Below are 15,724 nucleotides of genomic sequence, written 5' to 3'. Positions count from 1 at the left end.
CAGGTTTTTTTTCAGAGTTTTTTAGTCCTTCGTAGAGGAGCTGCTTTTTTTCTATTCATTATGTGATGCTATAAGATTAATAGAATTTTCTTGGTAGGCTTGTCTTTCAGTGTTTATTACAACTCTTTGTAACTTACTTAACTGCAATAGTTTCCTGTGCAACCAGTGTAGTATAGAAAGGATTCCACCCCACACCACCACCAATTTCTTCTTCTGTTTAAAAACAAAGCTTCCCACTAAAGATTGCTGACAAACTTCTTTTCTGAGAATATCTCTGGGCTGGCCTCTACAATTAGTTCTGAGAGCCTTTTGTGGAATTTCAAGCAAGTGACTTGTACCTTTAGAGTCTTCTGTCTTCATGCTTATTTCTACCTTAAAAAAAACATACCCCACCCCCAAAAAAACACCAAAAACAAATCCTAAAAATCCCCCAATAGTTCCCCCTGCCCTGCCCCAACAAAGAGAAGCGCTTAGCTCTGTCAAAGGTTTTGGCTTCTCCAGACTTACTGTTCTCAGGTGTCCTCTATGCCACATATTAAACTTCACTTGTTACTTAGCATGCACAAGTATTGACTGTGTCTGATTACAGGAGGACTATAGGATTTTGGAAGCAGACTTCTTCAAGCTGAAATTTGGTTCAGGTTCATTGTTCACCTCTGTGTCATTTTATTTTTTCAGTCTTTCTTCTATGAGAAACTTTCTATTTGAAAGACAAGGTGAAAATTGTGCTTTATTATGAATGAAACAGTGAAGTTAGGGGTATGGTCATGTGATGGCAATATACAGGAGCTTATGCACACAGTCTTCATTTAAATATCTGGTAGTGAATGGGATAAACCTGTACAGTGATACGTGGTACAGGAGAATTTTGACTTGTGTCCACAAATAATGAAATCTTTTTGCCTCTCTAGTCCTAGCTTGCCTTGGTTTTCTTTCTCCTGCCAACCGTGGTGCTTTGATGACCTGTGCAGTTGTATTGTGGGTCTTACTGGGAACTCCAGCTGGTTACGTGTCTGCTAGAATGTACAAGAGTAAGTACACACATTTGTTTAATGTGACACAGCAGGTTAAATTCAGAATTCCTGGGCTTAATATAAACCTCAGACTGGAGCTGGTGTCTCAGACAACAAATCTGCTTCTTGCTGCCGTACTGCAAAACGTTTGGGAAAAGTTCTGTACTTGAAATTGTTTTTACTTTTTTCCCCTCAGCATTTAGAGGCGAGAAGTGGAAGACAAATGTTTTGCTTACAGCTCTGCTTTGCCCTGGGTTAGTATTGTTCCCCCTTTTTCTCTCCTTTATTTGTAAGTATAAATGAATCTGAGTTGGGAAGGAAGAGGGGAAAAAGTGAATTGTTGTTATGGTACTTGTGTGGGGGATTATTTTCTTTATTGTTCTCCAAATTGCTGCTCCCTTTGTATGTAACCTATCTGTGAATATTAAGAAGAGTGAATTCTGAGGAGCTGGAGCCTAGCGTTCTAGAACCAGCTTCTTGGCATCTTGTTTTCAAATCAGCTGTGGGGGTGGGAGGGATGATGTCACTCTTGCAAGGTAGTGTCACAGCCTTTGAGCATCACTGCACCAAAACATTAGGCATAGTGATGGGGGAATTCCAATTTGGTACCACTTAACTCTGTATGTTCCAGGTAATCCTGCCGTAACAGTTAATAGGTATGGTCACTCTGTTAGGAGGTACGTGGTTTTGTGGTAGCTTTGGAGTGTCTGTAGTGCTGTTCTCGAAGTAGGGAGAGACAACCCTTTAGGCAGAACCTCCATTACCTTAGTTACAATATCAATGTTTTCTTGTAACTTTTTTATTGAAAAGGACATGAGAAATTGAAGTATATATTTTTTAAAGTAAATAGCTAGGTACTGCTATACTAAACAGTAGAAGTTTAGGGGCTTCTGTGTGAGAATAATGCAGAGATTCTTTTAAACTGGTTATCTTTTTATATAAAGGTAGGTAGTGTCCTGTTTCAGATATGGCTGTGGCATGTATCATACCATGGCCAATACTGTTGTGCTTGGGAAGGGTGATAGCTCTCCTACCTTTCATTTTCTCATAGCTCTTAAGACCTTTCATGAGAATTAGGTCAGTGAAGAAAGGGAACGGAAACTAATTTCTTCAAGTCTTCCATATTTCTTGATTGCAACTTTGGGTAGATGAAGCTACCCTTTGATACATGTCCTTGGCAAAAGTTGAGGAAAGGTTGTAAATAATTTCTTAAGGTATCTCTCCCCAAAAAAGCCCTAAATGAATAAAACATGACTTGGTTTTGAGTGTAGTAGAATTTCATCAAATGAAATGTAATGCATTCGATAGCAACTGAGTGTAGTATTTCTGTAAGGAAATCTTATTTCTAAATAAAATGTGCTTCGGTCTCCCTGCTGTTGTTTAGATATGATCTTGAGGGAGAAGAAAATATTTATCAGTGGAAGAAATATCGTGCTGATCATTTAAACTCCCAAATAAATTAAGTTTCACAGAGGAAGTAAAATGATTGGGAATGGTAGAATAGGAACAGATGTCTTGATTATGCCATGCTAGTTCAGTAAATTTGCATAATATCATAAACAGCCTAAGGTCTCAGTAGATGGATGGGAGTTCATATTTGCAGTATTTTTTTCGAACTTTGGAGGGCATAAGTGGGGTCTGTTATGATCGTAGGCAGATGATAAAGATTAGCAAGATTCCTGAAATGGATGTGATTTTTATTTTTGGTTCAGCAAGATGCTTCCACCAGAGGTTGCTTAGGTGTGCTTATTTAACAAGTCTATTCCCCCAAACAGTTTTGGTAAGTGCAAAGCCTCTCCTAGGAAAGAAGGAGCATGTCTATTGCTCTAATCTCTTCCCCTTCCTTTTTTAATTAAATACCGTGGAGGATGCATGTCCGCTTCGGGGCAGTGCAAATTCTGTCTCAGAAACACTTTTTTAACAAATCACAGGCAATGGTGAACTTCACAGGGGCCCTTTCTGAGGCTGAATTTTCTGTGATGCATCTCTGAATTCATGAGTAATGGCACTTCAACCAGTCTTTCGTATTGAGTTCCCTTGCAGTACATTTTGCTTTGCTTTCAGAATGGGATGGGTTTGAAATCATCATCATATGTCTTGGAGTCTTTTTCTAGTGTTTTCCCAGGATCTTTAGAAAATGAGGCAGATGTACTTCACTGGGGAGGGAAGAACAGGTCTGGGGACGTGTCATGACTGATACAGTCTTTATTTAAATTCTCCAAAGGTGTGAGCCATTTAACTGTGTAACTCCATGAGAATACAAAATTCTTTTTTAGGGAAGAGCCCTCTTTAATCCATCCTTCTGCTACCATGTTGCTGTGACACATGCTGCAGCAGGGTGTATGTTTGCTGTGAGTGTGATGTGTGGCTTCCTATATATGAGATTGTCCTATCACTGTGGTTTTTTTTGGAGGGAATTTACTGATTGTAAAGGTTGTAAACAAAAGGAATCAAATGACTGGGAATAATAGGAAAGGTGATTCAGATAAAAGGGGTTTTTATTTTTTTTAGCATTCTTTGTATAGATTTTACAATGGAATGTTTACAGTGGAGTCTATATTTAGATAGTGGCTTTACCAGTGATACTTACTTTCCTGACTATTTTAATATATTTTCTCACCTTTTTTCAGGATTGTCTTTGCTGATTTCTTCATTATGAATCTTATTCTGTGGGTGAAAGGATCCTCAGCTGCCATCCCTTTTGGCACTTTGGTTGCTATCCTAGCTATGTGGTTTGGAATTTCAGTTCCGCTAACCTTTGTTGGTGCATATTTTGGCTTCAAAGAGAAGGTAGGGCTCTCTGAATACAGTTTTGAAATACGCCTGGTATCTGTAGTTGAGCCATTGAATCCCTAAGCATACAAGAACTGGTTGGATTGAAGCATCTATGGCCCTATGATTGTAAAATGATGTTTCACTTTGCCATGATTGTGAAACTGAGTGTATGCTTGTAATGGCACACTAAACTTTTTTCTGTTCATTCACTAGAATCAGAATTTAATAGTGCTCTTGGAGGTCTTGCTTGGCTTTTGTACTTCAGTAATACCTCCGCAGTTCCATTTCTGAAGTAGTACTTCAGAAGTACTCCAATTTGTACCTTGCTAGTTTGAGATAACGCCAGACAACTAACAAGAAGTTTGGGTTTTTTATTAGGACTGAACAGGTTTCTTGCCTTCGTGTTCTGACCTGCTTACTGGCCAATAGTTGGAATGTCTAAACCTTATGTGTTTCTTTCCTAATGTTGACTATCAAGTCTGTAGTTTTGGTTTGGTAACTTGTGATGGCTTATGCATTAAAATAAAGTTACATTTACCAACTTTTTAGATGCTAACATTAGGGGAAAGTAATCTTATTTATGATGCAACAACTTATCTTCTAATTGATTTCTTTCAAAGCCTATTGAACATCCAGTTCGTACAAACCAGATTCCTCGACAGATTCCCGAACAATCCTTTTTCACAAAGCCATTGCCTGGTATAGTAATGGGTGGTATCTTGCCCTTTGGCTGTATTTTTATTCAACTGTTTTTCATTCTGAATAGCATTTGGTGAGTATAACTTTTTTCTTGTTCTAGTTATGTTGGTTTGATAACAAATGCATAGTGAGTTTGAACATGCCAAACCAGTGAATATAGGGAATCAATGAATTTTTAGAAGTTTTGATGCCTTGCAGTCTTTTGTGGAATTTCCAGAATCTGCATATTTATTCCTGTGCTTAGAACTTATAAAATTAGTTGTTCTAATTGGCAACTGCAAAGTGTGAAAATGGAGTTGTTGCCTTGTTTTATCTTTCACCCTCTGAACAGCACTAGCATGGTTTCATGCTGTTGTGGTTAGGTGGAGCCTAACACACTGTGGAACTATATTATGATTTATGAAACTAGTATAATCTAGCAGTTTCAGCTGTTGAATCATAATCAGGTCAAGATCTTGGGATTCCGTGTTCTATAAAACAAAGACTCCACCCCCTGTGAAACATCCACACCACTCCTAAATCTTGTCAAAACCTGGTCAAGCAGGTGCATAGAAAATTAAATCAGTGCAATCTTCCATCACTTTCACAATGTAAATATGAAATGTTTAGCATATTGTTGTTCAATGTAAAATACTAACCTGAAAGTGCCAGGTTTTTAAGGAGTCCTCTGTTTATGCTGAAATCTCTTAGGGAACAGTTTTTTTCTAAATCTATTCTTAAATGCAAATATATTAGAGGTATTACCCTTTCACATTAGTCCTCAACAGAAGTAGAAACTGTGTAATACGGCTATGCTGGAAAATATAATCAGCTGACAAACAGGTATACATACTCTGGACTTCTGTAGTCAAAATTACGAAATTCCCAAGTTGCTTCTCATTATTTATCCAATAGAAGGGAAGCATGGAGGGAATGTGCAACTAATACTCCCCCTGTCAAATCTTATACTGCAGTAATTGTCACCATCACTCAATAAAGTTGATTTGGTTACTTCCCTTATCTGAAAGCCACCAGATTAAGAGTAAACAGATGTATTTCCCTTGCATTTACTTTTGTGAGTGTTGTTGTGTTTGGTTAGCCCTTGGAGTCAGAGTTGGTATGGGGATAAAGTGGGAGTGGAGGGCCACCATCTGACTGAGGTAGTGAGGAGGTGCAGAGACATGTGGAAAACTTAGCTACAGTAGGAGGAAGGAAATGGGTATCGTAACTAGGGAAGAGTACACATGATGCAAGAGTCAGGGAGGCTAAAGGTCTTCTCAACAGGGAGACGTGAAGTGATAAACGCCCCTGGTGAAAGTTGTCCATAACTGTTTTCTGTGGAAGTTTATAGATGCCAGTTTCAGGGGAAGTATAACTGAAGACTCTAAGCATTGCTCTGTAAAGCAGTGGTTTTATTACTGCTAGGTTAAACGAATGTATACTTACAAAGTACATTCAGGTAAAAAAAACTTCTTATGAATCAGCCGATAGTGGTATAGACAAAGTTATCCCAGCAGTGTGGGTTTTTTGAGTTTGGGGTTTGTTTTGGTTTAGCTTAGTGTATCTGGGAATGTAACACTATAAATTAACTCAGAACTCTAATAAAAAATTAGAATTGTTTTTATTTTTTTATTTTAGGTCTCATCAGATGTATTACATGTTTGGATTCCTGTTCCTAGTTTTTATAATCCTACTAATTACGTGTTCTGAGGCTACAGTTTTGCTGTGCTACTTCCATCTGTGTGCAGAGGTAAAAAGTACAGTTCTGATGTGGATACCACTTGTAGCTGGAAGGTGTTAGAAATAGGGTTGAGGTATTTGCATACGCTGTCATGTGCTGGACACTGAATGGATTTTATTGTCAGGTCTTAACATGCCTGTCTTAGCCACTCTTCTGAAAAGTGCCTTTTGCTTGAGAATCCACTGTTTGCAGCAGATAAGCAAAAATAAACAGCCTTGATCTTAGAATAACTTCATGTCCATAGTGGAAGCAATACAGCTGACTTTGAGAAAGAAAAAAGTAGCTACATGCTATATTAGAATTCTTCTTTCTTTGAGATGAATTTTGAAGAATTAAATATATTTCATAAGACGTTATTTTTTTGCTGGGCTTATTTATATTCTGATTTCTACATGATATCTCTTACTGAATAATTTATCATTTCTTTCAGGATTATCATTGGTGGTGGCGATCATTTTTGACGAGCAGCTTTACAGCAGTTTATCTCTTTATCTACGCAGTTCATTACTTCTTCTCTAAACTCCAGATAACGGGAACTGCTAGCACCATTTTATACTTTGGTTACACAATGATCATGGTCTTGATTTTTTTCCTTTTTACAGGTAAGTACAGTGTTCAAACTAAAACAAATGCAGGGGTTTCTGTTTTTTTTTTTAAATGAGAAACATTAGGTGAAATTCAGACTATCCAAAACATCAAATGCAATTTACAACTCTTTAGGCAGTGTTACTTTTATGGTTTGTGACAGCACACATCACAGTAAGATAGTCTTTAATATTGCATATCATTGCAGTGAGTTTAAACCATTATATTTTCAAAATGCTGTTCATGTTCACTCTGATATCAGGGTTAACTTGAATCTGGATTTTTTTAACTGGCTCTAGAAGTTCTGTAGTTAGAGATATTGCACTCTGCAATATGGAGAATAAAAGATGTTTCCAGCTTTCACTATTAGCAAGTGAAACAGGCTGCTGCTGGGGGAAAAAACCTGAATGTTGATGATACAGGATTCTAGTACTGTTAGAGGTGGTCTTAACTGCTCATGAAGCACCACTTCTTAATAGCAGGAGTGTGCCTGAACTGGAGGAACCTATTTGAAATATGGCTCTCCATATTTTCTGCTGTTACTCATGCAGATTAAGTGTCTTCTACAGAATTACTCTGATGTTCATAATCACTTGGATCAAACTATAATTTCAAGTTGATTTGATGTGAAATCCGTGCTGGATTTACCATGTGTTAGATGAAATTAGAAGCTCTTCAGAGAGCACTGGCCCTTAAAAATAGCCAGGAGCATTTTGTATTGGTGTTCATCATACTGCTGCTGTATTATATGTGGTTTTAACACATGAAGTCAGATCTCTTATGTATTGCTGTGCATACAGTGCATCATGAAGTACTGTAGTGGTAGAACTAGAGAAAATGCTAGTTCATATATAATGCGTTGTCCCCATACACCAGGCTTTACATTCATTCTTAAGATTTGTCATAGAGGATCTCTTTGTGGATGGCATGATGGTTTGGATTGTTACTTCTTAACATCATCTACCTGATTATTGAAACCTGCTGTAGTTACTTTGTTTTGGCTTTGAGATGCACCATTTAACTCCCTTGATGCAGTTAAAAAAAGAGTGGCTAAAATAAGTAATTAAAGTAAGTCTTAGCATCAGACTTCAAGTTTGTGAGTTCAGCAGTGAGAAGGACCTTGTTCAGCTTTATTGCCTTTAACACTGATTTGAGTATGAGGCAAAAAAAAGCACTGGTCTTAATAACACTAGATAAAATTACTGTATGGGTTTAAACAAAGCAGGTACTCTGTAGAAATTATATTTAATAACAATAAGTGGCACTTGCTAGATTTTGTTATTTAGACCTGTGTCTCTTCAAAAGAAAGTAAAAAAAGTTTTGAAGGGAAGGATGGGGAGGAAGGGAAGGATGGGGAGGATTTAAGTCTCTAATTATTAGAAAGCAAACATGAATTGGCATATTGCCAGTTAAATCCCTGCTTAAATGCTGGCAAAATGGACGTGCTCCAGATGTCCTCTATTTTATTTTTATATATATAAACTGAAATAAACTGTAGTGTAAAATGTTTTAATTACTTTTAAACTAAAGCAATATGTTAATGTGTGTCTGGGTTTTAGCATAGGTTAGTTGCTATTCTGCCAATTTCAATTTCAGTTACAAGATGCAAATTGGTGGAATTAAAAATATCCCTTTCATATATAAAATGATAATTGAAATTGTCATGGCAGCTGCTGAAATGGTATTAAAAGCTTCAGATGTGCTGATCCTGGAGTTCTTGATGTGGAGGCCAGTGAGGCCCCAAAAGTACAATAATAAACTGTGCTGTGGTTAGTTTTGCAGTGCCCTTTTTCTTTTTCTTTTTTTTTTCTTTATTTTTTTATTAATAGAAGCATGATAATAGTGGCTATGCTCTACTTTTAGTTCATGAAGAAACCTGCTAGCTACATGGGCACTTTTAAAGTTGAAGAGGTATATAAAGTTGAATAAAATAGGTAGAAGGTATATGGAGTGTGTAATAAATCCTTGCTATGTAAAACATTATGATAAATTTCTTTGGCTTGATAACTGATTTTTTGGGGGCTGGAATGTAAGCAAAGTTAGGTGTAAAATATTCCTTAATAGCACTTGCTTTGGAAAATAAGGGTTCAGTCCTTAACAAGTTTATGGAGGTGAGGGAGTTTACTAATGTAGATTTGCACGTTATACACAACAACAGCGTTCTTCCTGTATGCATGTTCCCAAAATGGGACCTTCATCTGTTCCACTTAAGTTAGCACTAGGTGTTTTGGTTTTCTCTATTCTTGCATATTAGGTCTCCGCAACCATGACAGAATATAGAGGGCGGCATTGATACCTCCTATGTGGTGGTGTGTTGTGCCACTGTGGAGATTACAAAAGGGATCGTAATGAATACGTAAATGGGAACTGAAGGCTTGTGTGGCAACCTTGACAATAATATAGTCTGTCCAGTGAAATCTAACAATTAATGTGCACACGCAAACAAGGCAATTTCATTTTAATGTACAAAGTGCAGCTAATCTTTAAAGAAATAGTGAGTGTGGTTGAAAGGGGGTAGCTACATGATTACATGCATTTTATGCTCGGATACGAAAAAATGCTGAACACTGTCAAAGCATGTTGCTTTACAGTGACCTCTATTTTTGAACATCATTTTCACTTGTGAGTTAATGCCATTTTCAAAATTGAGTTTTGATCTTCTGGGTAGATGGTGTTTAGAATCTGAGATTCTGAAGCACCCACCACTGTGCGGTGATTGAAACCAGTATGATACAGAGAGCTTTTAAGGTACATAAGAAGTATCAGCCAAGTGCAGAGTGCTTTTCTATTTGCTTTCTTACAATCTGTTCGTGCTTTGAATTCTTTTTTTCTTCATTAAACAATAAAGCTAGAAGAAACGAATAAAGCAGAACAGTCTGCTTAATGTGTTTTGGCATTATTCTGTGCAATAATCCTTGTTTTTAATTTTTTTTAAAATTAGCTTACTGATAACTTTCCTTTACCCGGTTAGATGCTAGCTTGTGATCTTCTTTATGTGTAAAAGAAAACTGCTGCTGAGTGGTGGTATATATTGCAGACCAGAGTATTCAGCAGTACAGAAACTGGAGGACAAAAAGATAAAAAAACCTGAGGTGTCAGTGTCTCCCTAGTAGGTGTAAGTAGATGCATTGGACGTATTTTGCTTCTTGGCTAGAGAAATAACTTGAGGCATCTTCACAACTGCGTTCTTGAATTTTAAATGGCTCCCCAAAAATTATTTTTTTAGCTGTATGTCCCTAGGGTAATGAGTGATGTACAGTGGGCTGCCGTGCACTAGGGTGGCATCAGTTCCCGAGACTAGTAGGGGTTATCTAGAAAGGCAGGTCACTCACTCCAGGAGAAATAAAGCTCTACCCTGCAAAAGTAAGTTCTTAAACATACATTGTTCACATGTTTTTTAATGTAATTTAGGCTGGTGAGTGTTTAGGATTGGTTAAGGTAACCATTAGCCACAAAACTTATTTTTAATATTAGATTAAAACAGATTGTATGGGCTTGTTGCAGGACTTGGTGGCAGGCATGGTATCCTTGTGCTGTGTTGTTTGATAGAGATGTGCATATGAAAGCTGTAAAAACTTTACGATGAAAAGCAGTTTAGGCCAATCAGAAAATAATTTTAGAGGTCTCTTTCAGCTAGTGGTTTTTTTTGTCTGTTTGGGGGTTTGTGGGGGCATTGTTTTGGTTTTTATTGGGGGAGGTTTATTAAGTACTTACTGCTAGAATTTTTTCAACAGCTTTAAAAAAAAACACCTTTGGGTATCTGTTTTCTGTTATGTGTTCGTTGATGGCTGTCAGCAAAGCAGTAAGCTGAAGAGGTATGCTCTATGTTGATAGTGCTTCAAAACTTTCGTTTCAATTTGAATGTGTTTTGAAGTAAACAAATATAAGCCAGATCCTTGGCTGGTCTTATCTAAAGCTTACCTAAATAGTCTTACTGTCATAATGAGAGGCACATTTTAAGGGGTGATTCCAGTTTTGGTGCAAGATGTGCTTGGGAAAATGCTCAGGATTGAAGAGCTGAGTGTGCTTTTCAAGAAAACACATTTCAAGCATGCTACTTGACATAGCAGGGTTGTATTTTTAACTAGTGCAGCTCGTAACAGCAATTCTGGGTAGAGCTACAGTTGTAGGAAACTGATCTTGCCCTTATCTGTATTTTAAGATTGGCCTTAGTTAAAAGGGGAATATGAGAACCTGTTATACTAGTCAGCACTGACCTAAAGATCCAGTATGTTGGTGCTTTTTTGTATAAAGTGCTAAAATTTGGAACAAGTGGCAAAATTTGTGAAATGTAGACAAAACATTCTGGCTAGAATTTTCAAACAAGCCAAACTAGCTCAGGGTTATTCTTCCCCAATCATTATGCATTTGCAGATCCCTTTCTGATTGTGGTATTTACTCCTGTATAGAAAGTTGGAAGCTTTTTTGTCTGAATTACCTTTTGTGAACCTTGTAGTGGTTCATGGAATCACAAGCACCCCTGGGTCTGAGGCGGAAAAAACCACTGAATTTCAGTGGAACCAGGCACTGTACTGTTCAAGTTCTTAAAAAAAAAAAAAAAAAAAAAGTTACGCTTTTTGCTGTAGTACCATAAGCAATCCTGTAGGTAAAGCAGCTGTATAACTTAAAGAAACATTATTTATAAACCGCTTTAACTTACATTCATTTCTATCTATTAATACTGATTTTGTAATATCAACACAACTCTGTGCTCACCTGACCTTTTTGGAAGTTCCTAGACTGTTTGGCCCATGTTACTTTTTTTTTTTAAAAAAGTACTAAAAATGCGTGGTTGTTTTGCTCAGTTCTCACTTCTAAATCTGCAGTTGGATTTTTTGAGGTCGATTTTCAACGTAGTTGTGATTCTGCCAGCACCTTTAAACCATACTGATCTTTGAGCGTCAAGTGTACTGTTTAGGAGAGGTACTTTTGGGGTCCTTAGTTTGATGCTCTTTTTGAAGTTTCTGGTCCACAGAGCTATCCGCACCTGGAATTTGTAGGATACATTTGTTCATGGGAGGGAAGAAGAAATTATAATACTGGTAAGCCCTAATTATCAATGTGGAGGTAACAACAAAAGGAAACCCCCACTGACCAGGGGGGTACTGGCTACATAAGGCTGCATCTTGGTGATGAGTCTAGCCTTTCTCTCCTGAGCTTCTAAGTTCATGATTCAAATCTGGCATCTGACAAACGTTACTGCTTACTGCTTGTGTTAGGAAACATAGTCCTACTCTAGTTCCACTACATTGGCAAAATTTCTGATAAAGTTTAAAAAAGGAGCAGGGGTACTTGTCATTGATTTGCTAAACAGACTGTTTTTTAGGAGGGAAGTTGAAAATCAATGTTACTGAAACCTGTGAAAATCTGTTTATAGATGAAATGCTTGTTCACAGTATGAAGTCTTCAGATTCTGCTATGAATGAGGCCATGTTTTGTAGAAAGCTTGTGTATTGGAAAGATTGAGAGTGACAAGGATTGGAGGAAAATACTGTGGATTTAGAGTGTGTTCCCATATTAAGTTACGGATGCTCAGAAAACTCTGTGGAAAATCTCATTCTTCTGCTGAAGTTAAGCATTTTTGTTACGATATTGCAATTTTTGTTCTAGAACAGCAGAAAAATTTCTAAGATATCTAAGATATCTCATATGTTAAACATTTGGAAGAAACATTTCTTTCAAAGCCATAAAAGGCTGAAAGTGGACTACATTATAAAACAACAGGAGAGCAGATGCTGAGAACCATTATTAGGAAAAAATCATGAGAGTAAGGCTTAGAGTAACAGTGCTGATATTGGAGTATTGGACACAGTAGGAAGGAGTGAGAATTGACCATAAACTGCAAAGACTTAGCGATGTCAAGCCTACAAAGGAATTAAATTCCTTCTGTGGTTGGTGTCTGATCTCCTATCAACGGCAGTAAATCTGCTGTCTCCTACTGTTTCAGAGGATGATAACTGCAAACTTGGAGGGAAAGGGTAATCTGTGGCATATAATAGCAGGCTGTCAAAAAGCCTTTAACTGCAAGCACAAAGAATACAAGAATTGGCATATAGATAATAAGCATCCAAAGACAGGTTCCTCACTTATCAAATGCGGAGATGTGGTCTGAAAGACAGAGATGTGATGAATGTAGAAAAGACAAGCACTTAATAAAGAACCTCCTAGTTAGTAAACCAGTCACAATGAAAAAGTGAAAAAAAGTTGGAGCTGATAATAAGTATTGGCTGTACAAACAGAAAAGGATGAATGTAAAACAGGAGGAGCTGAGTGCGTGACCATGCAAGTGCCTATAGTGTAGCTGGTAAGGGCTGCCACAGGGCTGGCATGTATCTTGTCTTTGAAGGTGAATTCAGCTGAAACAGACCTTCCCTGGTTTTAGCTGGTAAGGCTTGACATCTGTGTGGCAGTTTACCCCTAGGTAAAAGCATGAGGAACAGTGCCTTGCTTCCCTTAGAGGCTTAAGACTTAATTGTACGGTGCTCAATGTCTCCTTGCATACTAAGTTCTTAAAGTAATTTAAAAATAAATGTGATAGGCAATGTCTTTGCAGTTGCCCCACAATAGTGATTGTGGGGTGCAAATTACAGGCTTGCTCTTCAGATTAAAAATAGAAAATTGGTATAGGCTAATCTCATTCAGTGTCATCTCCTCTTTCCATCATCTGATTCTGCACTGTGCTAACTTGAGCCACGCACTTGACAAGTGGCCCAAAGTCCCTCCAGAAGGTAGTTGTGGTTTTTTTTCTCCTGCTGTTGTTAGATGACTAAAGAACTGGATTGGTAAGAAATCAAGGAAGGCTGTATCAAACCAAACCACAGGCCTGCTACCCAAGCACCCTAGCAGCAGTACTCCCAGGAAGGGGTATAGAACAGGGCAAGCATGTACTGGTACTTTCTCCTAGCCTCCCATCAGCTGTGGCTCAAGGGCCTTTTTAGCAGTTGAAATGGTATCTCTGTTAGCCTTTCTATATCCAGATAAATATATCTATTTAGCCTTAAAACTAAAGCCTTTGGATTTATTTGTTCGTGAATTTGTTCTGTTGTCCAAACTAGTGTATGTTTTAATTATCTGTAGTAATCTGTGACAAGAAAATCTGCAGCTTGAACACATGTTACACAAAATTATGTGTTTTGGTTTGCATCACTGCTACTTTCATTTGATGCTTGCATCCCACTGCTATAGCACTTGGAGCATTGCTTTAGCAAAAGGAAGTAGCAGGATATCCAGAGTAAGAAGCTCCCTGTTCTTGAGTATAAGTAGAGCACAATAAAGAGAAAACTGGGCCAGGTGACTTTTCCCAGGGCCTTGTTTTGTGTCATCATTCACAGATGGCTGTGAACTATTGTAGACCTAAAAGACCCAAGTAGGTGTTGACTTTGTGTGTGTATAAAAGTCAGTTTCTTAAATGGTGCTGTGTGCCTCTAGTGGCGATGGTAGCATCACCTTCAGTGGTTTAAATGTACGTCAAGCAGCCTGGTCCTAAAAGTCATCTTTGATCTAAATCAATAACTTAGCCTAGGGACGAATGTGTGCTGTTAAATTTAACAAGTGCTGTTATTCTGGATAGTTAGCTGGATTACAAGGTTATATTCTGTCCTGCTGGGAAGTACTTGTTAGATTTTTATCTCTGAGCAAACTGGAAGATAAACTAACCATTTTCACTTTCTCATTTTAGGGACTATTGGATTTTTTGCCTGCTTCTGGTTTGTAAGTAAGATTTACAGTGTTGTGAAAGTGGACTGAAAAGCTTCAAAGTGTTTTTTGAACATATCTCCCTTGCTGTTTGATAATTTTTACCATGTATTAAAAAACATCCTGTGTAATTATTCTCATTTGTAAAAGCTGAAGAGCAAACTGCAGCAGAAAATAGAGATTTTTTTTAATGGAAGGAAATGGCACCACTGGAAAAATGTTTACATCAGTATACTCCTTGAATATGTTGATTCTGAAAATTCTAAAAATTATATAAAGAATTTGATTTATGATAAATAAAAATTGTGTGAACTAGTTTATCTGAAAAATGAGTGCATCATACAGTCCTCCAGCTGAAATTCCTCGTGGTTTTTTTTTGTTACTTCTTTCGGTTACCATTTATATACCGTGAAAGCATAGGACTGTCAAGTAAATCTATGTAAAATGTGAATTTTTTAACTTAACTATGATTGTACATATTATCTTGCACCTTCTTTACAACTAGATATCTTCTTACAAATGTACATGCATTTAGTGTAATGTAGACTTTATTAAAAATACCGACACTGGTTTTTGTTCAAATAAAACTGCACAACTCCAGCCAACTTGTTTCCTTTCTTGTTAATGAGGCCTTCGCTACTTGGATGCAGATCACATTAGTTTGACCAGTTGATAGCTCTCAAGTTTTATATTGTTTGTAAGCAGTTTGGCTGAGACTTTGGCTGCAAATTGTCTATGCGAGCGGAAGGACCGGCAGGTTCCTTGAATCCGTGGGTGTAGGATGGACAGGGGCTTCTGAAGCTGCTGCTGCCATTACCTGTGTCTCATCTGTGTGCTTACTCTAACTTTACCCAAAATACTTTTTGCTGGGCAAACCATTACTTTCTGTCAACGTTGGGGATGAATAAGGGGATGTTCACTCAGATTAATAGGTAAAATACTCAAAGCTTATTAACTGGCATAAGGAAACATCCATCACAGGAAGCTGCTTTTCAATGTCTAAGCCCGCAATCTAACAAGACCCAAAATGACTCCATAACTTTTGACAGTCATAAAACTACCAGGTAATTGTAGTTAATATTTAATATCCTTTCCAAAAGGTAATCTTTGGTATGAGGATTTCAAGTCTCACCTCTATGTGCGGTTTTTCCTTCCAGGTTACTGAAGTGAGAGACAGATCACCTAGCTAAAATGGGATGAGTACTAGGCTACATCTTTTGAACAGTGCCTGTGGCAT

The 15,724-nt window shown here is 37.5% G+C and overlaps 1 protein-coding gene across 2 annotated transcripts in view; it reads left to right on the top strand.

Annotated features, from left to right (window-relative positions):
• The window catches only part of LOC142063249 (transmembrane 9 superfamily member 2-like), a 32,561-nt gene extending 17,474 nt beyond the window's left edge, over window positions 1-15,087 (top strand). For both annotated transcript variants that reach the window (XM_075106748.1, XM_075106749.1), the window contains 7 exons: window positions 912-1,031; window positions 1,210-1,267; window positions 3,644-3,803; window positions 4,409-4,560; window positions 6,105-6,216; window positions 6,638-6,809; window positions 14,471-15,087. In XM_075106748.1, the coding sequence (XP_074962849.1) occupies window positions 912-1,031; window positions 1,210-1,267; window positions 3,644-3,803; window positions 4,409-4,560; window positions 6,105-6,216; window positions 6,638-6,809; window positions 14,471-14,538 (842 nt within the window). In that variant the 3' untranslated portion in view covers window positions 14,539-15,087. The remainder of the gene's footprint in view (window positions 1-911; window positions 1,032-1,209; window positions 1,268-3,643; window positions 3,804-4,408; window positions 4,561-6,104; window positions 6,217-6,637; window positions 6,810-14,470) is intronic.
• The last annotated feature ends 637 nt before the right edge of the window (window positions 15,088-15,724 follow it).

The sequence above is a fragment of the Phalacrocorax aristotelis genome, chromosome 11, assembly GCF_949628215.1.
Source record: "Phalacrocorax aristotelis chromosome 11, bGulAri2.1, whole genome shotgun sequence".
NCBI lineage: Eukaryota > Metazoa > Chordata > Aves > Suliformes > Phalacrocoracidae > Phalacrocorax > Phalacrocorax aristotelis.
Note: the sequence above shows the minus strand (reverse complement) of the source record. Positions and strands in the feature narration are given on the sequence as shown.